This window comes from Bufo bufo, chromosome 2, assembly GCF_905171765.1.
Source record: "Bufo bufo chromosome 2, aBufBuf1.1, whole genome shotgun sequence".
Lineage (NCBI taxonomy): Eukaryota > Metazoa > Chordata > Amphibia > Anura > Bufonidae > Bufo > Bufo bufo.
The window spans coordinates 403,883,558-403,909,561 of record NC_053390.1 but is presented as its reverse complement, the minus strand read 5'-3'; the positions used below and the strand labels follow the sequence as shown (position 1 = coordinate 403,909,561).

Below are 26,004 nucleotides of genomic sequence, written 5' to 3'. Positions count from 1 at the left end.
TGGGAAGTACATACAGCTTTTTTCGGCTGAGGTGGTGAAGCCTTGACTGCCTGAAATTGGGTGTGTATCACTGGGTGATGCAGCGGTTGCTGCGGCAGGCTGGACCACCACATTGGAGCCACGGTTATCACAGGCCACATTATGGTGACGCTGCATATGTTGACGCAGTGCCATGGTACCAACATTGACACCCTGGCCGCGCTCCACCTTCAGCCCACAGATTCGACAAATGGCCATGTTCACCTCCCTCGGTGGCTTAACAAAAAACTGCCACACCGCCGAGTAGGTGATTTTACCCCCAACACTCCGCACTGACTGACTGCTACCGCTACTGCCTCCGTGAACCCCTGCACCACTACTTTACTGACTGGTAGGCTCCTGCAAAGTGGGTGGTCTACCCCGGGCATGTTTGGCTCCCGACTTCCCACTGCTGCCACCCTGCTGACTCCCGGCCACGCTACCGACTTGCTGGCTCCACCGCTGCCTCACGCACAAGCTGCCACCCTCTTCTCCCGATGATTGTGACCGACTACATCATCATTGAGTACTGTCTGCACGTCACTGATGTCCTCCTCAACGGTCTCTGAGCCAGGAGCCTGACCGTTCGCAACACTAGCTCCCACACCACTCTCCTCATCACTACTTGCCCGCCCACCGGAGGAAGCGGCGGATGTCTCCTCTGGATCTTGGCTGGGCAGTAGCTGCTGACTGTCTTCTAGTATCTCGTCCTCGCTGTATAGTGGAGCTGAGCCCACAGCATATAGTACTTCTCTGGCTGAGGGAACAGAAAAGGACAGAGGCATGTTGAGAACAGGTGAGGGCACAGGGCCTGCTCCTGGGCCATGCCAACTAAGGCCTCTTTCACACTTGCGTTGTTGGGATCCGGCATGCACTTCCGTTGCCGGAGGTGCCCGCCGGATCCGGAAAAACGCAAGTGTACTGAAAGCATTTGAAGACGAAACCGTCTTCCAAATGCTTTCAGTGTTACTATGGCACCCAGGACGCTATTAAAGTCCTGGTTGCCATAGTAGGAGCGGGGAGCGGGGGAGCGGTATACTTACAGTCCGTGCGGCTCCCGGGGCGCTCCAGAATGACGTCAGAGCGCTCCATGCGCATGGATGACGTGATCCATGTGATCACGTGATCCATGCGCTTGGGGCGCCCTGACGTCACTCTGGAGCGCCCGGGGAACCGCACGGACGGTAAGTACACTGCTCCCCCGCTCCCCACTACACTTACCATGGCTGCCAGGACTTTAGCGTCCCGGCAGCCATGGTAACCATTCAGAAAAAAGCTAAATGGCGACTCCGGCAATGCGCCGAAACAACGTTTAGCTTAAGGCCGGATCCGGATCAATGCCTTCCAATGGGCATTAATTCCGGATCCGGCCTTGCGGCAAGTGTTCCGGATTTTTGGCCGGAGCAAAAAGCACAGCATGCTGCGGTATTTTCTCCGGCCAAAAAACGTTCCGTTCCGGAACTGAAGACATCCTGATGCATCCTGAACGGATTTCTCTCCATTCAGAATGCATTAGGATAATCCTGATCAGGATTCTTCCGGCATAGAGCCCCGACGACGGAACTCTATGCTGGAAGACAATAACGCAGGTGTGAAAGAGCCCTAAGGGTTGTGTCTGACGAACCCACCGACTCTTGGCTGGGGGTGTCTGATGTCACTTGTGCTGAAGAACTGCTGGGTGGATGGTCAAGACACAACTGCTAGCTGACACTAGGAGCTCAGGTGTCTCGAAGTGACCCCTGCTGCCACGGCCCCTTCCTCTGCTGCAACCTGTGCCTGCGCCAGAGACATTTAGGCCTGTGCCCCTCCCCTGTGCATGGCCTGTAACTTATCTGTCTTACATACTTTTATAATCAAATAAGTAAATAAAACGGAAATTAATACATGCCAAAAAGGGCAGAAATTTTCTTACTTCACCACACAATGTCTAATAAGCCCCTTTTTTCCCCACTAACACATGCCAAAAAGGACTATCATTTTCTCACATCACCACACAACAGCTAATAAGCCCCTTTTGTTTACCCCCCACTAGTACACACCAAAAAAAGGCTTTAGAACATACTGTAAAACTGCGGCCGTAAGTGGCAAATAATATATTTTTTTGCCACTAATACACACTGTGGGGTTTCGCTCTGGTAGACAGGATTAGCGGACGCAGTATAGAGGCAACAACAAGTTCTTTGGATCAAACAGTTCAGGGTTTTATTCACACTTTAGGCAAGTGGCAAAACAAGCAGTCATAATCAAACAAAAAGTCACCTTGCGGTGTTGGTAATTCACACCGCGCAGCAATTCTGCCTCAAAGAGTCCTTGACCATAGCAGCACCAACCTGTTTTCACGCCAAACAGGTAGTAAGCTTTTATCCAGACACAAGGCTCCCAGATCCCAACACAGAGACCTGGCTTCTGAGCCCATCTGCCTTTTTAAGGACACCCAGGTGCTGCCAAAACCCGGATCGGCACTAAAATCCGGTCCTGTATTTGACCTCACCTGGATGTAAATCAGCCCAGCAGCACATGCTGGGAGGAAATTACCTCTTTTTTCAGACAAAACCTCTCACTGTGTCACATACCCCCCCTTTGTTCAACCCTGAGGGGGTGAACACACACCAGACAGTGTACCCGGGACAGGGCATCCACGTTACCCTGTAACCGGCCTGCCCTGTGTTCCACCGAAAACTTAAAGTTTTGTAGAGAGAGAAACCATTGGGTTTTGAGAGGAAAGTGGTCAGTCACCAAGCGGAATTTTCTCCCTAATGAATAATAGTGGAGAGATTCTAATGCCCACTTGATAGCCAGGCACTCTCTCTCCACTATACTATACCGGGTCTCGGCTGGGGTGAGCTTACGGCTGAGGAAAACAATGGGATGCTCCTCCCTGTTGACTTTCTGAGACAGTACAGCACAGAGGCCTACTTCGGAGGCATCGGTCTGTACTCTAAACTCCCTTTTGAAGTCTGGTGTCACCAAAACCGGGGACCCACACAGGGCCGACTTCAAAGCAGAGAAAGCCTCTTCCGCCCGATCATCCCAGCAAACTATCATTGACTTGTGTCCCTTCAAGAGTCCTGTCAAGGGCACGGCTAGATTAGCAAAGTGGGGAACAAACCTCATGTAATAGCCCACCATTCCCAGGAATTACTTTATTTGCCTAGTGGTGACAGGTCGGGGCCAATTCCATATTGCCTCTATTTTGTTCACTTGAGGTTTGATGACTTCGGGCTAATGACATACCCCAGGTACTTAGTCTCTTCTAACCCTATCGCACATTTTTTGGGGTTAGCTGTTAGGCCAGCTTTCCGAAGGGAGTCCACTACAGCCTGCACTTTGGGTAGGTGACTTTCCCAGTCGGTACTGTGGATGAGAATATCATCCAGGTAAGCCGAAGCGTACCGATGATGTGGATGAAGCACGATGTCCATTAGTCGCTGAAAAGAGGCGGGGGCGCCATGCAGACCAAAGGGTAAGACCTTATATTGATACAGCCCCTCAGGCGTGATGAAGGCAGTTTTCTCTTTGGCAGACTCTGTTAAGGGTACCTGCCAGTACCCTTTTGTGAGCTCCAAAACTGAAAAATACCAGGCTTGTCCTAACCTCTCGATGAGCTCATCCACCCGGGGCATGGGATACTCATCGAATTTTCAAACCTCGTTACGTTTTTGAAAGTCATTACAAAACTGCAATGTCCCGTCCGGCTTGGGTATCAATACTATAGGACTGGCCCACTCACTTTTTAACTCCTCAATGACGTCTAGCTGCAACATTAGCTGTACCTCCTCCGATATGGCTTGTCGCCAAGCCTCGGGTACCTGGACTTTTGTCTGAGGCTCAGTGACAATGTCATGCTGGATTATGAAAGTGCATCCAGGGAGGTCTGAGAACACATCCGTGTTCCGACTAACGAACTCCCTGGCCTCCTGAGTCTGTTTAGAGGAGAGGCTATCAGCAATTTTTACTGTGGCAGCCACCTCTCTTGTATCAGACAGAGGGGCCGGTACCTCTTCTCCTAGAAAACCGGGCCGCTGCCTGTTTTCTGTACAGGTTTCTCTTTGTTTCTGAGCCCAGCTGCCTATTTAAGGACAGCCAGGTGCTGCCAAAACCCAGACCGGCACTAAAATCCGGTCCGGTATTTGACCTGACCTGGCTGTAAATCAGCCCAACAGCACATGCTGAGAGGAAAATACCTGTTTTCCCAGGCAAAACCTATCACTAAGTCACAACACCAAAAAGGGCTTTAATTTTCTCACTTCACCATACAACGGCTAATAAGCCCTTTTTCTTTTTCCCCACTAATACACACCAAAAAAAGGCTTTAGAACATATACAGTAACTGCGGCCATGAACTGCAAATAATATTTTTTTTGCCACTAATACACACCAAAAAGGGCTTTAAATTTTCTCACTTCACCACACAACGGCTAATAAGCCCCTTTTTTCCCCCACTAATACACGCCAAAAAGGACTTTAATTTTCTCACCTTACCACACAATGGCTAATAAGCCCTTTTTCCCCACTAATACACGCCAAAAAAAGGCTTTAGAGCATATAACTGTGGCCATGAACAGCAAATAAAAATTTTTTTTGCCAATAATACACGCCAAAAAGGGCTTTAATTTTCCCACTCACCACACAACGGCTAATAAGCCCCCTTTTTCCCCCCACTAATACACGCCAAAAATGGGCTTTAGAACATATAACTGCGGCCATGAATGGCAAATAATATTTTTTTTTGCCACTAATACACAGCACAAAGGGCTGTAATTTTCTCACTTCACCACACAACAGCTAATAAGCCCTCCCCCCCCCTCCCCACTAATACATGCCAAAAAAAGACATTAGAACATATAACTGGGGCCGTGAACGGCAAATAATACTTTTTTTTGCCACTAATACACACCAAAAAGGGCTTTGCTCCATATCCTAACATGTGCAGCAGCCATTTTAGGAAAAAATGTGATTCGTTACCACGAAGCGTGAGGAAATTTGGATTCAATGCGAATCAAATAATACCTGAAATTCGGATCGAATTCCACTACATCAGCTTCGATTCGCTCATCTCTATAGTATCTGGCAGTGAAACCACTCACCTCTTTTATTTAAAGGTTGTAATGTGCATTCGTCAATACAATCATTTATTATCTAGAAATATGCCTATATTTTTGGCGCAATCTGCGACTTTTCCCCACTCACGCCAGGTATAAAAAGTGGGCGTGGAATGAGCGGGGAAGGGGATGGTCTAAATGTAAGCCAGCTCCTCTACATAACATCGGCGGATCCACCACCAGGTTTAGGGGTTATTATGAGGCCCGACACAAAGCTGATTTCACTGATATAGTCAAATGAATTTCCTGAAGCCACAGCTTGGATGGCTCCCTGCATGTAGAATTATACAGCTCCTATTGAGCTCTATTATAGCTGTACAAATTCATATGGACAGATCTCCCTCTAGTGGTGGCTGCAGGCATCCACAACATTGTCATTTACAATGGCAGTTTCATAACAAATACATAAAAAAAATAACATTTGGGATGCATAACATGTTTTCTGCCGTGCAACTGGGTCGCACAGAATGTTAACAATATCAGTCATTATAACAATGGTTTAACACAATATTTTGCGAAAAAAAAAAACATTTTTGTGGTGTTTTCACAGCATTTTTTTTCCTCAAAAACAGATGCAGCCAAATGCCAGCTTAACATCAGTTGGACATTTTTAAGGTGTTTTTCTAAATTGTTAGTTCACTTTTTGGTTCAGTGACATTTGTTTTGTAAAACGCAGCATACTCTAAGTGTGACCCAAAAAATGTCACAAGAAAAATAGGTTTTAAAGGAAGTCTTAGAAAAGTTACAGAAAACAATGCCATGTCCAACTATGCCATAACAGTCTGCTATGAAACCCTATGATTTCTGTGTTCAACCTAGTTATCAGAATGGAACAACAACTGGAAAATACATATCTCAGAAAAATATAAAAAATTGTATCTAATTAGATGAAAAAAGAAGACAATAGTGTTTAGGGTTGGGCGTTTACCACAACCAAAGGAAGTTGCTGTTTTTAAATACATGGTTATTTTCTTAGGTATTTTATTGCACTGTATAGGAATAATCTAGAGTAGGTGGTAATAAATTCTACATATTTATGTGCAAGCAGTAAATGTATGATTTTTTTTTTAGGCTGATATAATATTCTGTAAATTGATATGCGCTTGACATTTATCTGAACCATAAATGACTACCAATCATAAAGTACCAAAAATGTTAAGAAAAACAGACAGCACTCCGTGATAATGATGATAGAAAGTGATGATTTATTTCATATTATTTTAGCAGGACCACAGGTTAGATGTTGCCGGCGCTAACCTTTGATCCTGCTAGTGCCTGATGAAGGGTGTATGTTAGCCCGAAACGTTGCAAGCAACCTGCAAGCAACCTATGTACCACTGTGTCCGGCTGAAATAATATGAAATAAATCATCATTTTCTATCATCATTATCACGGAGTGCTGTCTAAAATTTGTGTGATATCTACAGTTCTTGAGGTGGAGCTAAAGAGTGCTGGGGTCCATTAGTTTTAAAGTTAAGAAAAACAGATTAGACAAATTTGTCATTAAGATTATATTTCCAGTTGAGACCATGTATGATTGCTTCAAGTGCATATGTTAAGCGAGGCACACATGCTGCCAGTTGACATAATATGGTTTGCATCCCCAAAACTAGAGACTGACTTACCCTTCCTTACAAGTGTATGTCACTTTGTTTCCAAAAGTGAAGTCGCGTCCTTTGGAAATGGCATCCCTAACAACTGGAGGAGGTCCACAATTCACAAGTTGACAGGATGGATGCTGGCTACTCCAGTTACCAGAAGCTTCACACACCAAAGTCGATGGACCCTGCAAACTAAGTAAAAATGTAAAATTGTTAATTAAATCACAATCAGAGTAAAAAAATCACTTTTACTAAACAATATTTTTAAAAATCATCTGTGACATTATCTGTTGTTTTTTTTCATAGACGCTGCGGACAGCGACATTATCTGTGCTACACTTCCTGTATAACGTGTGCGCATCCTAAAAATATCTGTGACATTGTAAGATCCCCACCTGTCTCCCTCTCCGGTGTGGCCAAAAAGGGTCCTCGTTGAGCTGCGGGACAGGTTACGTGTGTTTCCACTGATACACCAGATCCGACCCCTTTGCAAACCGACGCGGGGATACGTTTGCATGTACGTCGGAGGGGAAGACCGCCGGGGACAGGTTGGTCGGGCTAGTGGCAGTACGCTGCGGACGGGTTTGTCTCCGGTACCTCTTGCGGATTCCACTTCGGTGTCCATATCGCTGCGAGTCTCTCTCGCTGAGCCTGTCGGGCGTCCACGTGTACGCTCGAGAACGGGTTTGCAAGGGAATGTGCGGTCGCGTTTCTTATGCGCTTCGCTGACCAGTGATGGGGATAGCACCTGGCCACAAATTCAAAGTAGATTAGGGGGCAAGGCATTGGTCTAATTTGCCAATGACTGGCCAAGTCCTTGTACACAGGTGTAGGGCAGTTTCATGACCTATGGGAAGTGGACACTTGGCGCCCTGGGATTTGTTAGCAGGCACATAAAAGGTGGTTTCCCCGGTCAGTCACTGCCCACTGTTATCCTTCTCTTTTAAGATACAGGTCATAACTACTTGTGCTAGTGACTGAAGGTTACCAGGACTCCAGGTAGGCAGTGGAGTGGCAAAAGGGAGAAGGCAGGCCACATCAAACAGGGCCGCAATTGTTCCCCGGAGCACCCCCTTGCGGCAATCTCCCTTGCCAAGGGCTAGGTGTTCCGCAGTCTGGCGCTTTTTTGAGGAAAGTGCAGACAATAAAAGAATTGTCATTTGCAACCCATGCAATACCAAAATGAGCAGGGGCATGAACATTAGCAATCTCACTACCACCAGCATAATCAGCCACATAATCAAAGCACCCTAATAGGTGGGCCGAACGCTTGGGTCCACAATCATTGTCTGCGGGTCACACCACTGCCTCCTCTTCCCCTGTGTTACGTGCTGGCCAATCCCCTGTCCAAGACGCAGGCCTGGATGCCTCCCGCCATGCACCTGGACCTTCGCAAGCACCATCAGCTAGCACATCCACTTCTGTGTCCCAGCGCAGCATACAGATATCTATATCCCAGGCCTTTGAACGAAAGCGCAAATACCCAGCCACCCATCCACAGGCCATAGCACTAAATGCGCACCTTTCCAAATTGCTGGCCCTGGAAATGTTGCCATTTAGGCTTGTGGACACTGAGGCTTTCAGCAGCCTGATGGAGGTGGCCGTCCCACGTTGCTCTGCCCCAGCCGCCAATATCTTTCACGGTGTGCAGTCCCAGCCTTACACCAGCATGTGACCCTTAACATCACCCGTGCCCTGACCAATGCAGTTATTGGGAAGGTCCGCTTAACGACTGACACATGGACAAGTGCTTTTGGCAAGGGACGCTACATTTTCCTGACGGCACCCTGGGTGAATGTTGTGGAGGCCGGGAGCGAGTCGTACCCTGGGATGGTACAGGTACTACAGACGCCAAGGATTTCGGGCCCTACTTCCATCAGGGTTTCCACCACCACCTACGTTAGTGGCTGCAACCCCCCATTCTCCTCCTCCGCCTTCTCCTCCACTTCCACCTCTGAATTATCATCTTGCAGCACCAGTCAAACATCAGTCAGTATCTGGAAGCAGTGTAGCACTGCAGTGGGGAAGCGGCAACAGGCCAAGCTGAAACTGATATGCTTAGGTGACAAACAGCACACCACCGCAGAGCTGTGGCAGGGGATAAGGGACCAGACTGAGCTGTGGTGATGGAAATGGGAAAGACAGTACAGGGGGATGGCCAGACAACCCTCTGTTCGTCTTCTCAGTGCGAATTGGATGATGATGATGATGAGGAGGAGGAGGAGGAGGAGAAGACTGTTGCCTCCGCTACAGAGGGTAGTACATCTGTTCAGCGTGGATGGGTAGAAGAGGAGGAAGAGGATGAGGAGATTGAGAGTCATCCTCCTGATGAGGACAGCGAAGTCTTGTCTGTTGGGACTCTGGCACACATGGCTGACTTTATGTTAGGCTGCCTTTCCTGTGATCCTCGCGTTGTACGCATTTTGGCCAACACCGATTACTGGTTGTTCACCCTTCTCGACCCCCGCTACAAAGAAAACTTCTAATCTCTCATTCCTGTGGTGGAGAGGACAAGCAAAATGGTGCAATACCAGAAGGTCCTTGTGGAAAAATTACCAGCTGACAACGTTGGCTGCAGAGTATGTATTTACTTGGCCAATCGAGGAGGGGAGATGAGGGGAACACATAGCAGTTACAACAGAGGCAGGGCAACACTCTCCAAGGCCTGGGACAGTTTCATGACACCCCGCCAGCACCCTCAACCTGATGCGCGGCCTAGTGTCACAAGGAGTGAAAAATTTTGGTGAAGGAGTACGTGAAGATGGTGAAGGAGTACGTAGCAGACTGTGTCAGTGTCCTCAGTGATCCCTCTGTGCCTTACAACTATTGGGTGTCCAAGCTGGACATGTGGCACGAGAAGTGGCGCTCTATGCCTTGGAGGTGCTGGCCTTGTCTGAGCGTGTATTTAGTGCTGCTGGGGGCATAATAACTGATAAGCGCATCTGCCTGTCAACTGAAAATGCTGACCGGTAGACTCTTATCAAAATGAACAAGGCCTGGATTGTCCCTGACTTCTCTACTCCAACAGAGAAAAGCGGCTGAACATAAAGGCACTTTAAATGTGGCTTTTATGATGTATTGAATACACTGTATTCCCATGCACCCCTTCCACCACTATAAAGGGTATATGGTTCAATCTAACTTTTCTTGTCCTCCTCCTCCTCATCCATCATATCAACATGCTTATTAGGCTGCTCTTGCTTCTAATGTTTTAGAGGGTCAGCTCAGCAGCAGGCCCTCACCCATAATGTTTTAGAGGGTCACCAGAAGGTCCCCGCCCATTATGTTTTTGAGGGTAACCAGCAGGCCCTCAACCATAATGTTTTTGAGGGTCACCAGCAGGCCCGAGCCCATAATGTTTTAGAGTGTTACCAGCAGGCCATCGCCCATAATGTTTTTGAGCTTCAACATCATGCCCTCACTCATAAGGTTTTTGAGGGTCACCAGCAGGCCCTCAACCATAATGTTTTTGAGTGTCACCAGCAGGCCCTTACCCATAATGTTTTAGAGGTTCACCAGCAGGACCTCTCCCATAATGTTTTTGAGGGTCACCAGCAGGCCCTCGCCCATAATGTTTTAGAGGGTCACTAGCAGGCCCTGGTTCTTAATGTTTTAGAGGGTCACCAGCAGGCCCCCACCCTAATGTTTTAGATGGTCAGATCAGCAGTAGGCACTCACCACTAATGTTTTAGAAGGTCCGTTTAGCAGCAGACCCTCACCCCTAATGTTTTAGATGGTCAGCTCAGCAGCAGACCCTCATTCTAATGTTTTAGATGGTCAGATCAGCAGCAGGACCTCGCCCCAAATGTTTTAGATAGTCAGATCTGCAGCAGGCACTCGCCCCTAATGTTTTAGAGGTTCAGCTCAGCAGCAGGCCCTCGCCGTTGATGTTTTAGATAGTCAGATCAGCAGCAGGCCCTCGCCCCTAATGTTTTAGATGGTCAGATCAGCAGTAGTGATGAGTGGCAGTGGTCATATTCGAATTCGCGATATTTCGCGAAAATTTTGAAGAATATTTGTTGAAAATTCGCAAATTCGAAAATTCGCGGATTTTTTTTACTCAAAAAATCGGAAAGGTAATGATTGTGTAATATGCGAATTTTCGGAATTCGAATTTTCGTATTCGAATTTTTTTTGCAAATTTTTCAGCTCAAAGAATATTACTATATTAGCTAAATTGCTCTATTCAATTTTTTTCGAATATTCTCTATATTGCTATAACTTCGTTTTTTCGAATATTCGTAATATTCTAAAACAAGAATATATAGCAATATAGCGAATATTAAAAAAAACAAATATAGAGCAAAATTCACAAACACTACTACTACTAAAGTCAAGTATATTGCAGCCTTCTTATTGGCCCACAAGCTAAAAGCAGTGAGGGATCATGTGTACTGATAAAAAAAAAAAAAAAATCGAAAAAAAAAAAAAAAAAATCGGGAAAAATTCCAATATTCGAAATTTCGAATATATATAACTATATTCAAAATTTTCACAAATTTTCGAAGTACCTATATTCGCGATAAAAATTCGAAATTCGAATATTCGTGATCAACACTAATCAGCAGCAGGCACTCGCCCATAATGTTTTAGAGGGTCAGCTCAGCAGCAAGCCCTCACCCATAATGATTTAGAAGGTCAGATCAGCAGCAGGCACTCGCCCCTAATGTTTTAGATGGTCAGACCTTTCACTTAGTGCATAGGCTTTATGAGTCTAGAAGATTCACTACCTGAACAATTGTACCACAATGTGAATGAGGCCCTCCATTATGTGATATACAGGTTGTATCGGAGTGCCTCTTCTGTGTAATTTTTGGCAGCACTTGCACTTTATATACAAGTAAATATACAGGAAAGAATGTTTCCTAACAATTTTTCCTCTAAAATCGATTTTATCTTTGGTTTTGTGTGTGTTATTGTCAGTCTGTAAAAGTGGCGTACTACTCAGACAACATGGTTCCCAGCAGTGACCTTGGAGTCCAAGATGCATCCAGACATCATCCCCATGCTGTTCCTGAACCATTTAAGTTGTGTTTCTATCAATTTCTGACCTTTTCCTATGTATCAGGCACCCTCCCCTCTTCAGAGCAGGGGCTGCTTGGTTTAATGCTCGGGTTCTCCTATTGACTTCCATAGTGCTCGGGTGCTTTGTAGAGCACCCGAACATCCCGAGGTGTTCTACTCAAGCACCCGGGCACTTTGGTGCTCGACCAACACTACTCCTGACCCGTTTTCCCCATTGTAAACAAATCACTCTGCACTTCCTGTTCCTGTTTCCAAATAAACCCATGATGCACTTTTCTTTTCTGTGTCATAGCTCCGACAACACCCAGCTAGTTTATAGCTCCTCCCACCAGCTAGTTACATAGACACTCTACTATCACTGCCCCTAACAACACCCAGCTAGTTTATAGCTCCTCCCACCAGCTAGTTACATAGACACTCCCCTATCACTGCCCCTAACAACACCCAGCTAGTTTATAGCTCCTCCCACCAGCTAGTTACATAGACACTCCCCTATCACTGCCCCTAACAACACCCAGCTAGTTTATAGCTCCTCCCACCAGCTAGTTACATAGACACTCCCCTATCACTGCCCCTAACACCACCCAGCTATTGTATAGCTCCTCCCACCAGCTAGTTACATAGACACTCCCCTATCACTGCCCCTAACACCCAGCTAGTTTATAGCTCCTCCCACCAGCTAGTTACATAGACACTACCCTATCACTGCCCCTAACACCCAGCTAGTTTATAGCTCCTCCCACCAGCTAGTTACATAGACACTCCCCTATCACTAAAAATGAAAAACCAAAAACTGTTTCCCTATACTCACTGCGTAAGCAATCCAGTATCACCTTTAGCGGAACCAATAAAGATACATAGATCAATTCCTAAATAAAAAATTATAACTCCATAGTCAATTATAGTTCAAATAATACTCAATTTTATTAGTACTCACAGAGTCATAACCATTTCTGGCCACACAGAAAATTTAAGAACATTTAAAATTACATTCAGACTGCGGGTATATGGCAAACACTAGTACAAACATATAAAGTGCAAGTGCAACCTAACTCCCCTATCACTGCCCCTAACACCCAGCTAGTTTATAGCTCCTCCCACCAGCTAGATACATAGACACTCCCCTATCACTGCCCCTAACACCCAGCTAGTTTATAGCTCCTCCCACCAGCTAGTTACATAGACACTGCCCTATCACTGCCTCTAACACCCAGCTAGTTTATAGCTCCTCCCACCAGCTAGTTACATAGACACTCCCCTATCACTGCCCCTAACACCCAGCTAGTTTATAGCTCCTCCCACCAGCTAGTTACATAGACACTACCCTATCACTGCCCCTAACACCCAGCTAGTTTATAGCTCCTCCCACCAGCTAGTTACATAGACACTCCCCTATCACTCACTCTGCTTGACACGCCTGTGGACATAACATCACAGAAAATAGGAAAAAGCTTCATGGTCATGTGATCTCAGCTCCACACGGAAGATAGGAGCATTAAAGGTAAAATAAATACATTCCAAAATTATAGCTGCCTTCTTAAATGAATTCAGTGAATGTTGATGCAAACTGGAAAACCCCTTTAATGTATACCATAGCAGAAGTCCCAATTTGTTGCTGAAGCTTATAAGTAAAAATAGGTAGTGTTGATCAAGCACCAAAGTAGAACACCTCGGGATGCTCAGGTGCTCTACCGAGCACCCAAGCATAATGGAAGTTAATGGGAGAATCTGAGCATTAACCCCTTCTACCCCGGGCCAGTTTTCACCTCCATGTGTCACTTTATGTGGTAATAGCTTTGGAACAATTTTACTTATCCAAGCTATTCTGAGATTGTTTTCTCGTGACACATTGTACTTAATGATTTAATATATAAGTTAATATATTTGTGAAAAAATCCCAAATTTACCAAAAATTTTAAAAATTCCCAAATTTTCTAATTTCAATTTCTCTACTTTTATAATAGATAGTAATACCTCATATAATAGTTATTTCTTTACATTTCCCATATGTCTACTTCATGTTTGGATCATTTTGAAAATGACATTTTATTTTTTGGGGACCTTAAAAGACTTAAAAATTTGGAAGCAAATCTTGAAATTTTTTGGAAAATTTCCAAAACCCACTTTTTAAGGACCAGTTCAGGTCTGAAGTCACTTTGTGAGGCTAACATAATAGAAACCACCCCAAAATGACCCCATTTTAGAAACTACACCCCTCAAGGTATACAAAACAGATTTTATAAACTTTGTTAACCCTTTAGGTGTTCCACAAGAATTAATGGAAAATGGAGATGAAGTTTCAGAATTTCACTTTTTTGGCAGATTTTACATTTTAATCCATTTTTTCCAGTAGCAAAGCAAGGGTTAACATAAAAAAAACCTCAATATTTATTACCCTGTTTCTGCGGTTTACATGTGATCGTAAACTGCTGTACGGGCACATGGCAGGGCGCAGTAGGAAGGGAACGCTATATGGTTTTTGGAAGGCAGATTTAGCTGAACTGGTTTTTAGGTGCCATGTCCCATTTGAAGCCCCCGTGATGCACCCCTGTAGTAGAAACTCAAAAAAGTGACCACATTTTGGAAACTATGGGATAAGGTGCCAGTTTTATTGGTACTATTTTGGGGTACATATGATTTTTAATTGCTCTATATTATGTTTTTGTGAGGCAAGGTAACAAAAAAATGGATGTTTTGACACCGTTTTTATTTTTAATTTTTAACAACATTCATCTGACTGGTTAGATCATGCACTATTTTAATAGAGCAGGTTGTTATGGATGCAATGATATCAAATATGTCTACTTTCTATGATGTTTGTTTCAGTTTTACATAATAAAAATTTGGTTTTTGTATCTCCATTTTCTGAACACCCTATTTTTATATTTTTCTGCCGATCGTCTTGTGCAGAGGCTAGTTTTCTGAAGCAAGAGTTGACATTTTTATTGGTACCATTTTTGGGTACATTTGATTTTTTGATCATTTATTATTAGACTTTATGAGGCAAGGTGACCAAAATGTTGGCTGTTTTGGAGCAGTTTTCATTTATTTATTTTTACAGCATTTACCTGAGGGATTAGGTCATGTGACTTTTTTATAGAGCAGATCGAAACGGATGCGGCAATACCTAATATGTCTACTTTTTTAAGTTTTACACAATAATAGCATTTTTGAAACCGAAATAAACATATTTTAGTGTCTCCATTGTCTGAGAGTGATAGCTTTTTTATTTTTTGACCGATTCTGTTAGGTAGGGTCTAATTTTTTGTGGGATGAGGTTACGGTTTTATTGGTACTATTTTCGGGGGCATATGCCTTTTTGATCACTTGCTGTTGCAATTTTTGTGATGTAATGTTACAAAAATAGCTTTTTTTACACAGTTTTTATTTTTTATTTTTTTTACGGTGTTAGGGGTTATATCATGTGATAATTTTTTAGAGCTGGTTGTTACGGATGTGACGATACCTAATATGTATATTTTTTTTATGTATTTCACTTAATAGCAGTTTTGAAACAAAAAAATTATGTTTTAGTGTCTCCATGTTTTGAGAGCTATAGATCTTTTTATTTTTTGGGCGATTGTCTTAGGTAGGGGCTCATTTTTTGCGTGGTGAAGTGACGGTTTTATTGATACCCTTTTGTGGGACATACACCTTTTTGATCACTTGGTGTTGCACTTTTTGAGATGTAAGGTGACAAAAATGGCTTTTTTTTACACCTTTTTTTATTTTTTATTGTGTTTATCGGACAGGGTGGGTGGATCATGTGATATATTTATAGAGTCGGTCATTATGGACGCCGAAATACCTAATATGTGTGGGTTTTTTTTCTGTTTTTTATTATAAAATAAGGGGAAAGGGGCATTTTTTTTTCTTTTTTTACTTTATAAATTTTATTACCTTATAAATTTTATTAAGAACACTTTTTTTTCTTTACTTTATTTCTGATGTTCACTTTTGGGGGTCTGATCCCCTCTGCAATGCATCACATACAGTGAGTAGTACACAAACAGGTTGCCTAGGAGACCCAGCCTGAGGCTAGATGTCCTCGGCACCCGTAGAAGGCAGGTCCCGATGCCGTGCAAGGCATTGGGCAGCCTCTGCACGGCATCGGGCTGCCTTCTGACACATTGAGTCCCCGCCACAGCAGCGCAGGGACTCGATGCGCTCCCTCACCTGACACAAATCCCTTCTATGTCGCTGTAGAGAAGGGGTTAATCCGCCAGCATAGGCTTTTACAGCGGATACAGCAGGGTCCCGGCTACCACAGACTGCCGGGCCCCTGTAGTGATCGCGCGCGCACCGCTCCGATGCCCCCTCCCGATCACCATGACGTACTATTAAGTAAAATTGCGGGAACGCAGTGGCTTCCATGATGCAATAGTACCTCATGTGTCGGGAAGGGGTTAAACCAGGCACCCCCTGCTCTGAAGAGGGGAGGGTGTCTGGTTCACATGAAAAGGTCAGAAATTCATAGAAACACCACTGAAATGGTTCAGAAACAGCATGGGGAGGATGTCTGGATGCATCTTGGACTCCCAGGTTGCTGTTGGGAACGATGTTGTCCGAGTAGTATGCCACTTTTACAGACTGACAATAATACGCACAAAAGCAAAGATAAAATCGATTTTAGAGGAAAAATTGCTAGGAAACATTCTTTCCTGTATATTTACTTGTATATAAAATGCAAGTGCTGCCAAAAATTACAAGGAAGAGGCACTCCGATACAACCTGTATATCACATAAATGTGGGCCTCATTCACATTGTGGTACAATTGTTCAGGAAGTAAAACTTCTACACTCATAAAGCCTATGCACTAAGTGAAAGGGCTGCCAAAAATTACAAGGAACCGGCTCTTCAATATACCCTTTATTACACACCCTTGAAAAATTATGATTTATGGCCTGCTGGTGACCCTCTAAAACATTAGGGGCAAGGGCCTGCTGCTAATCCTACCATCTAAAACATTAGGGGTGAGGATCTGCTGCTGAGCTATCTACTATCTAAAACATTAGGGGTGAGGATCTGCTGCTGAGCTATCTACTATCTAAAACATTAGGGGTGAGGATCTGCTGCTGAGCTATCTACTATCTAAAACATTAGGGGTGAGGGTCTGCTGCTGAGCTGACCATCTAAAACATTAGTGGTGAGGGTCTGCTGCTGAGCTGACTCTCTAAAACATTAGGGGTGAGTGCCTACTGCTGATCTAACAATCTAAAACTTTATGGGTGAGGACCTGCTGCTGGGCTGACTATCTAAAACATTAGGGGCGAGGGCCTGCTGCTGATCTGACCATGGAAAAAATTATGGGCGAGGGCCTGCTGCTGAGCTGACCATCGAAAAAAATTATGGTTGAGAGCCTGCTGCTGAGCTGACCAGGAGGATGACTTTCAATCCCCTCATCCTCCTCCCCATTCACTCTGAACAGATGGAATAAACCTGCTGTGGGTACTACCCTCTGTAGCAGAGGCAACCGTCTCCTGCTCCTCCTCCTCCTCATCATCATCCTATTTGCGCTGAGAAGACGAACGTAGGGTGGTCTGGCTATCACCCTGTGTACTGTCTTCCCCCATTTCCACCTCTTCCACATGCAAAGCGTCCGCCTTCATTGTGAGCAGCGAGCAGTTCAGTACACAACGAAGTGGGATGGTTATGCTGATAATAGCGGCATCGCCGCTCACCATCTGTGTTGATTCCTCAAAGTTGCGTAAAACCTCACAGTGGTCATACATCCATGCCCACTCGTCGCTTGTGAAGAGCGGAAGCTGACTGGAAAGGCGATGACCATGTTGCAGCTGGTATAACACTACTGCCCTCTGCTGCTCACAAAGCCTGGCCAACATGTGGAACGTGGAGTTCCAGCACGTGCTCACGTCTCACAACAGTCGGTGAGCTGGCAATTGCAAGCGCTGCTGTAGTATTGCCAGACCGGCAGCAGCCATAGATGACTTTCAGAAATGGGCACACACGTGGCGCATCTTCTCCAGTAACTCTGGCAAATTGGGGTAGGTTTTGAGAAACCGCTGAACCTGTTGCCGCTTCCACACTGCAGTGCTACACTGCTTTCAGCTACTGACTGATGGATGACTGGTGCTGCAAGATGAGAATTCAGAGGTGGAAGTTGAGGAGGAGGTGGAGGAGGGGGGGTTGCAGCCATTAATGTAGGTGGTGGCGGAAATCTTGATGGAAGTAGGGCCCGCAGTCCTTGGCATCAGTAGCACCTATGCCATCCCAGGAAACGACTCACTCCAGGCCTCCACAACGTTCACCCAGTGTGCCATCAAGGAAATGTAGCGTCCCTTGCCAAAAGTACTTGTCCATGTGTCAGTTGTTAAGTGGACCTTCCCAATAACTGCGTTGGTCAGGGCACGGGTGATGTTACGGGACACATTCTGTTGTAAGGCGAGGATGGAACACCATGAAAAATAGTGGCGGTTGGGGACTGAGTAACGAGGGACGGCTGCCGCCATCAGGCTGCGGAAAGCCTCAGTGTCCACAAGCCTAAATGGCAACATTTCCAGGGCCAGCAATTTGGAAAGGTGTGCATTTAGTGCTATGGACTGTGGGTGGGTGGCTGGGTTTTTGTAAGTGTATGCGCAAATAAATTCAACTGAATGTCACTGATATTTAGGATGTGCAAACGTTATACAGGAGATGTAGCGCAGGTAATGTCGATGCCGTCACCAGCAGCTAACGTTATACAGAAGATGTACCGCAGGTAATGTCGCTGCTATCACCAGCGGCTAACGTTATACAGAAGATGCAGGGCAGGTAATGTCGCTTCTGTCACCAGCAGCTAACGTTACACAGGAGATGTAGTGCAGGTAATGTCACTGCTGTCACCAGCGGCTAATAAAAAATTACAGTCAATCTGACTGATATTTGGGATGCGAAAACATTATACATTAGAGGTACCACAGATAATGGTGCTGCTGTCACCAGCGGCAAAGAAAAAATTACAGTCAATGTCACAAATATTTGGGATGCGGAAACGTTATACAGGAGATGTAGCGCAGGTAATATCACTGTCCACAGTGTCTACGGAGAAAGTACACTGGATGTCACGGAGATTTTGAGGATGCGCAAACATTATACAGGAGATGTAGCGCAGGTGATGTAAGGCCTCTTTCAGACGGGCTAGATTTCCGCGCGGGTGCGATGCGTGAGGTGAACACATTGCACCCGCACTGAATCCGGACCCATTCATTTCTATGGGGCTGTGCAGATGAGCGGTGGTTTTCACGCATTACTTGTGCATTGCGTGAAAATCGCAGCATGCTCCTCTTTGTGCGTTTTCCGCGCAACGCAGGCCCCATAAAAGTGAATAGCGCTGCATGAAAATCGCAAGCATCCGCAAGCAAGTGTGGATGCGGTGCGATTTTCACGCACGGTTGCTAGGAGACGATCATTATTATTTTCCTTTATAACATGGTTATAAGGGAAAATAATAGCATTCTTAATACAGAATGCATAGTACTGTACAATAGGGCTGGATGGGGTTAAAAAATATATATATATATAATTTAACTCACCTTAATCCACTTGTTCGCGCAGCCCGGCTTTTCTTCTGTCTTCATCTTTGCTGTGCAGTAGGAAAAGGACCTGTGGTGACGTCACTACGCTCATCACATGGTCTGTCACATGAGCCATCACCATGGTAAAAGATCATGTGATGGACCATGTGATGAGCACAGTGACATCATCGAAGGTCCTTTTCCTCAAAGAAGAAGACAGAAGAGAAGCCGGGCTGCGCGAACAAGTGGATTAAGGTGAGTTAAATAATTTTTTATATTTTTTAACCCCTCTAGCCCTATTGTACTAAGCCTTCTGTATTAAGAATGCTATTATTTTCCCTTATAACCATGTTATAAGGGGAAATAATACAATCTACACAACATCTAACCCAAACCCGAACTTCTGTGAAGAAGTTCGGGTTTGGGTACCAAACATGCCGATTTTTCTCACGTGCGTGCAAAATGCATTACAATGTTTTGCACTCGTGCGGATGACGCACCTGCATCTTATCCGGGCCAAAAACATGACGCCCATGTGAAAGAGGCCTAACTGCCCGCAGTGGACACCGTCTACGGAAAAAGTACACTGGACGTCACAGATATTTTGAGGATGCACACATGTTAAACAGGAGATGTAGCGCAGATAATGTCGCTGTCCGCAGCGTCTACGGAAGAAGTACACTGTATGTCACAGATATTTTTAGGCTGTGCACACGTTAGGGCTCTTTCACACTTGCGTTCTTTTCTTCCGGCATAGAGTTCCGTCGTCGGGGCTCTATGCCGGAAGAATACTGATCAGGATTATCCCCATGCATTCTGAATGGAGAGAAATCCGTTCAGGATGTCTTCAGTTCCGGACCGGAACGTTTTTTGGCCGGAGAATATACTGCAGCATGCTGCGCTTTTTGCTCCGGCCAAAAATCCTGTACACTTGCCGCAAGGCCGGATCTGGAATTAATGCCCATTGAAAGGCATTAATCCGGATCCGGCCTTAAGCTAAACGTTGTTTCGGCGCATTGCCGGATCCGACGTTTAGCTTTTTTGTGAATGGTTACCATGGCTGCAAGGACGCTAAAGTCCTGGCAGCCATGGTAAAGTGTAGTGGGGAGCGGGGGAGCAGTATACTTACCGTCCGTGCGGCTCCCCGGGCGCTCCAGAGTGACGTCAGGGCGCCCCACGTGCATGGATCATGTGATCACATGGATCACGTCATCCATGCGCATGGGGCGCTCTGACGTCATTCTGGAGCGCCCCGGGAGCCGCACGGACTGTAAGTATACTGCTCCCCCGCTCCCCACTACTACTATGGCAACCAGGACTTTAATAGCGTCCTGGCTGCCATAGTAACACTCAACGCATTTTGAAGACGGATCCGTCTTCAAATGCTTTCAGTTCACTTGCGTTTTTCCGGATCCGGCGGGCACCTCCGGCAAATGGAGTGCACGACGGATCCGGACAACGCAAGTGTGAAAGAGCCCTTACACAGGAGATGTAGCACAGATAATGTCGCTGCCTGATGCGACTAAACAATTGCAAGCTATTTAGCGCAGGTTGCACTAAAAATATATATTGCTGCCAGATACAACAATAGTCCTTAAAAGGAATTTTGGGTCTCTAACAATTGCATGCAATTTAGCGCAGGTTGCGCTAATAATATATATTGCTGCCAGATACAACAATAGTCCTGAAAAGGACTTTTGGGTCTCTACAATTGCACGCAATTGAGCGCAGGTTGCGCTAAAAAATATATATTGCTGACAGACACAACAATAGTCCTTAAAAGGAGTTTTGGGTCTCTAACTTCAACCCTGCCTAACAAAAAAAAATGTAATTCAATTCCCTACACTATCCGTCCCTTCTACAGCACAGCTCTACCTGACTAAGACTGAGCTGAACCACGTGTCATCGGGTGCTTTATAGAACCCGATGACATGTTTCGGCCAGCCAATCACTGTAATGCCAGTAACCAACATGTCTATGGCATTACAGTGAGTGGCAGCACTTACCTGCACGTTTATTGCCTGCGTAGCAGCCAAAAAACGTGCAGGGAGAAGACTCGAGCATCGCGCTCGAGCACACGCGGTATTTGGCCGAACACCGCAATGTTCCGAGCATCGTGATGCTCGAGCCGAACTGGTGTTCAGTTGAGCATGCTCGATCAACACTAATAATAAGTTAAACAATCCATAACATAAAAAAAGAACAGTACCACAAACAAATAAAACAACAGAACAAAAACTTGAAACTCCAGAAAAACTTTTCAAAGGCTAAGATACCAATTAATAGTCTCAACGTGATGAGACTATTACTGGTACCTTTTATTATTATATTAAACAAACATAAGCTGTTGTATTTTTCCTTTTTTTTATAGTTACCTGTATCCTGTGTCACACTGATATGATGCTGTTGACTTGTATGTTAGACCACTTAAAGTTAAATTCCCATAAGCTATTTCCTTTGGTTTGGAGCAAGTGACTGACTCACAAGATGGGACTTGATTGTTCCAGGAACCATCAGCAAGACATACAGTTTCTTCACTGCCTAATAATGTATATCCATTATTGCATCTACAGTGATAGAAATCGAAGGCACTTAATAAAACTTTGGCATATACAATCGGGAAATCAATAATGCATTTGTAGTACAGCAAATATTTGATTTTGATTTTATTGTTTAATATACTGCATATACCGTAAAGCTCCAAAATGGAATCAGTACTGATCAGATTATTGTTTATTTGTTCATTTAAACAAGAAAGCACACAATTACATTTTGTGTATTGGTATTTTGTTATAGAAATAAACTAAAGCATAATTTTACCTGAAAATAACTGTCATGCCATAGGTGAAATTGGAGCCCACAATGCCTCCATGTTCTGGACTTGGTGGCTCGCCACATGACACAGCTTTAAAAAATTACAAAGAGAAAAAAGAAGCATTAAAACAGTAAAATGTGTCTATGCATGCAGAAAAATTACTCAAATAACAGTGCATTCGTAAGGTCTTCAGACTTTTTCTCCATTTTGTTATGTTACAGCCTTGTGCTAAAATAAAATAAGTTCAAAATTTCCCCCATCAATCTGCACTCAATACCCTATAATGACAAAGTGAAAACAGAATGTTCAAACAACTAAAATCTTAAGTATTCAGACCCTTTACTCAGTATTTAGTTGAAGCACCTTTGGCAGCAATTACAGCCTCCAGTTTTCTTGGGTGTGATGCTACAAGGTTTGGGGATTTGGGGATTTTCTGCCATTCTTCTCTGCAGATCCTCTGAAGCTCTGTCAGGTTGAATGGGGACCATCGATGGACAGGCATTTTCAGGTCTCCCCATAGATGCTGGATTGGGTTCAAGTCAGGACTCTGGCTGTGTCACTTAAGGACATTCACAGAGTTGTCCCTAAACCACTCCTATGTTGTCTTGGCTGTGTGCTTATCGTCATTGTCTGGGAAGGTAAACAATCAGCCCAGTCTGATGTTCAAAGCACACTGGATCAGGGTATCATTAAGAATATCTCTGTGATTTGCTCCATTTAGCTTTCTCTCAACTATGACCAGTCTCCCCATCCCAGCTGCTGAGAAACACCCCCACAGCATGACTCTGCCAGCACCATGCTGCTTCGCTGTATGGATAGTATTGGGCAGTGCCTGGTTTTCCTCCAAACATGATGCTTACAATTGAGGCCAAAGATCAATGTTCGTTTCTTCAGACCAGAGAATTTAGTTTTTCACAGTGTGGCGGTACCTTAGGTGCATTTTTTGCAAACTATCATGTGTCTTTTCCTGAGGATAGGCTTCTTTTTGGTCACTCTGTTATAAAGCCCATATTGATGGACACCTCTCTTAATAAGGCCCTGCTCCTCCAATTACTTAGTCTGGTGAGGTGTCCAGTTCTAGGAAGAATCCTGGTTGTTCCAAACTTCTTCTGTTTAACAATTAAGAAGGCCACTGTTCTCTATGGAACTTTTAGTATAGCAGAAATGTTTTGTACCCTTCTCTAGATCTGTGCCTCCGTGCAATCCTGTGAGCAATATGAGTAGTTATTTTCTCTTCATGGTTTAGTTTTTACTTTGATTTGAATTGTCAACTGTGAGACCTTATATAGACAGGGGTGTATATTTCCAAATCATGTCCAGTCAAATGAATTTTCCACAGGTGGAATCCAGTCAAGGTGTGGAGACATCTTAAAGATGATCAGGAGAAATGTGAGGCCCCCAGAGCTAAATTTCAAATGTTATAGCAAAGGGTTTGAATGCTTATGTTTGAATTTACGTTTTTCCTTTAATAAATGTACAAACGTTTCTAAAATTCTTAGAACAAGGCCGCAACATAACAAAATGTAAAACAAGATGTAACAAAGTGAGTCTGAAGACTTGCTGAATGCACTGTAGATGAATATTTTTGTTGATGTGTACAACATAAGCTAAACAGCATATAACATGAACTAAGTTAAAGGTTATTCACATTTCAAAAATTTAAACCAGGTCATTAGGATATGCCTTTAATTTGTGATTGAGTAGTTGTGATCTGTGGGACCCTCACAACCCTTGGAGTAAAAAGGGCTACAGCTCTGATCTAGCTCTGCACCACCCTCAAAATTTTCCCAGGCAATAGGTGTGACTGTGTAGGTGACAGTGATCATCAACACCATATCAATGTTGATTTCATTATGGGAAAATATTGAGTGCAAACTTTTTTTTTTAACTATACATACAGTCGTGGCCAAAAGTTTTGAGAATTACATAAATATTGGAAATTGGAAAAGTTGCCGCTTAAATTTTTATAATAGCAATTTGCATATACTCCAGAATGTTATGAAGAGTGATCGGATGAATTGCATAGTCCTTCTTTGCCATGAAAATTAACTTAATCCCAAAAAAAACTTTCCACTGCATTTCATTGCTGTCATTAAAGGACCTGCTGAGATCATTTCAGTAATCGTCTTGTTAACTCAGGTGAGAATGTTGACGAGCACAAGGCTGGAGATCATTATGTCAGGCTGATTGGGTTAAAATGGCAGACTTGACATGTTAAAAGGAGGGTGATGCTTGAAATCATTGTTCTTCCATTGTTAACCATGGTGACCTGCAAAGAAACGCGTGCAGCCATCATTGCGTTGCATAAAAATGGCTTCACAGGCAAGGATATTGTGGCTACTAAGATTGCACCTCAATCAACAATTTATAGGATCATCAAGAACTTCAAGAAAAGAGGTTCAATTCTTGTTAAGAAGGCTTCAGGGCGTCCAAGAAAGTCCAGCAAGCGCCAGGATCGTCTCCTAAAGAGGATTCAGCTGCGGGATCGGAGTGCCACCAGTGCAGAGCTTGCTCAGGAATGGCAGCAGGCAGGTGTGAGCGCATCTGCACGCACAGTGAGGCGAAGACTTTTGGAAGATGGCCTGGTGCCAAGAAGGGCAGCAAAGAAGCCACTTCTCTCCAAAAAAAATATCAGGGACAGATTGATCTTCTGCAGAAATTATGGTGAATGAACTGCTGAGGACTGGGGCAAAGTCATATTCTCCGATGAAGCCTCTTTCCGATTGTTTGGGGCATCTGGAAAAAGGCTTGTCCGGAGAAGAAAAGGTGAGCGCGTCCTGTGTCATGCCAACAGTAAAGCATCCTGAGACCATTCATGTGTGGGGTTGCTTCTCATCCAAGGGAGTGGGCTCACTCACAATTTTGCCCAAAAACACAGCCATGAATAAAGAATGGTACCAAAACACCCTCCAACAGCAACTTCTTCCAACAATCCAACAACAGTTTGGTGAAGAACAATGCATTTTCCAGCACGATGGAGCACCGTGCCATAAGGCAAAAGTGATAACAAAGTGGCTCGGGGACCAAAACGTTGACATTTTGGGTCCATGGCCTGGAAACTCCCCAGATCTTAATCCCATTGAGAACTTGTGGTCAATCCTCAAGAGGCGGGTGGACAAAAAACCCCCCACTAATTCTGACAAACTCCAAGAAGTGATTATGAAAGAATAGGTTGCTATCAGTCAGGAATTGGCCCAGAAGTTAATTGAGAGCATGCCCAGTTGAATTGCAGAGGTCCTGAAAAAGAAGGGCCAACACTTCAAATACTGACTCTTTGCATAAATGTCATGTAATTGTGAATAAAAGCCTTTGAAACGTATGAAGTGCGTGTAATTATATTTCACTACATCACAGAAACAACTGAAACAAAGATCTAAAAGCAGTTTAGCAGCAAACTTTGTGAAAACTAAGATTTGTGTCATTCTCAAAACTTTTGGCCACGACTGTAGGATTACAGATGTGATAGTGCTTGTACAATATGAGTTCACGGACTGAGTACCTCTAAATTGCTTTCTACAGCTGAGCTTGTAGTTTACACTTTTCTGTCATTGACTAGAGTACTCAATATCTTTTTCAACCTAAATTAATGCTTGTGAAAATATGATTAATACATGATGAAAATAAAAGCCTGATCCTGTCAAGCCTCTCTGTCCCTTCTAAGCCCTCAGTTCAATGCCACATATACAGGATTTTGCAAGATGTCAACACTGTTCAACGCTGCGTGTCTTAATGGTTGGAAGATGTTCAACAAAATGGTATGACAAGAGGTGCACAGATGCATGGACGGATCACCAAGGGCAGATCGTCATCCCAAGCCGATAGTGGCAGACATTGTCTATACAAACCATTAGAAGGCATTTGCATGAGATTTGGGTAGGATCCAGATGTCCATCTACAGATATTCCATTGACCTCACACCACCACTCTC

The 26,004-nt window shown here is 44.3% G+C and overlaps 1 protein-coding gene across 5 annotated transcripts in view; it reads right to left on the bottom strand.

The window, feature by feature from the left end:
• Positions 1-26,004, bottom strand: part of SVEP1 (sushi, von Willebrand factor type A, EGF and pentraxin domain containing 1) — a 459,579-nt gene that overhangs the window by 122,364 nt on the left and 311,211 nt on the right. For all 5 annotated transcript variants that reach the window (XM_040417268.1, XM_040417271.1, XM_040417270.1 and 2 more), the window contains 3 exons: positions 22,082-22,166; positions 21,637-21,828; positions 6,746-6,913 (listed from right to left, as the gene is read on the bottom strand). In XM_040417268.1, the coding sequence (XP_040273202.1) occupies positions 6,746-6,913; positions 21,637-21,828; positions 22,082-22,166 (445 nt within the window). The remainder of the gene's footprint in view (positions 1-6,745; positions 6,914-21,636; positions 21,829-22,081; positions 22,167-26,004) is intronic.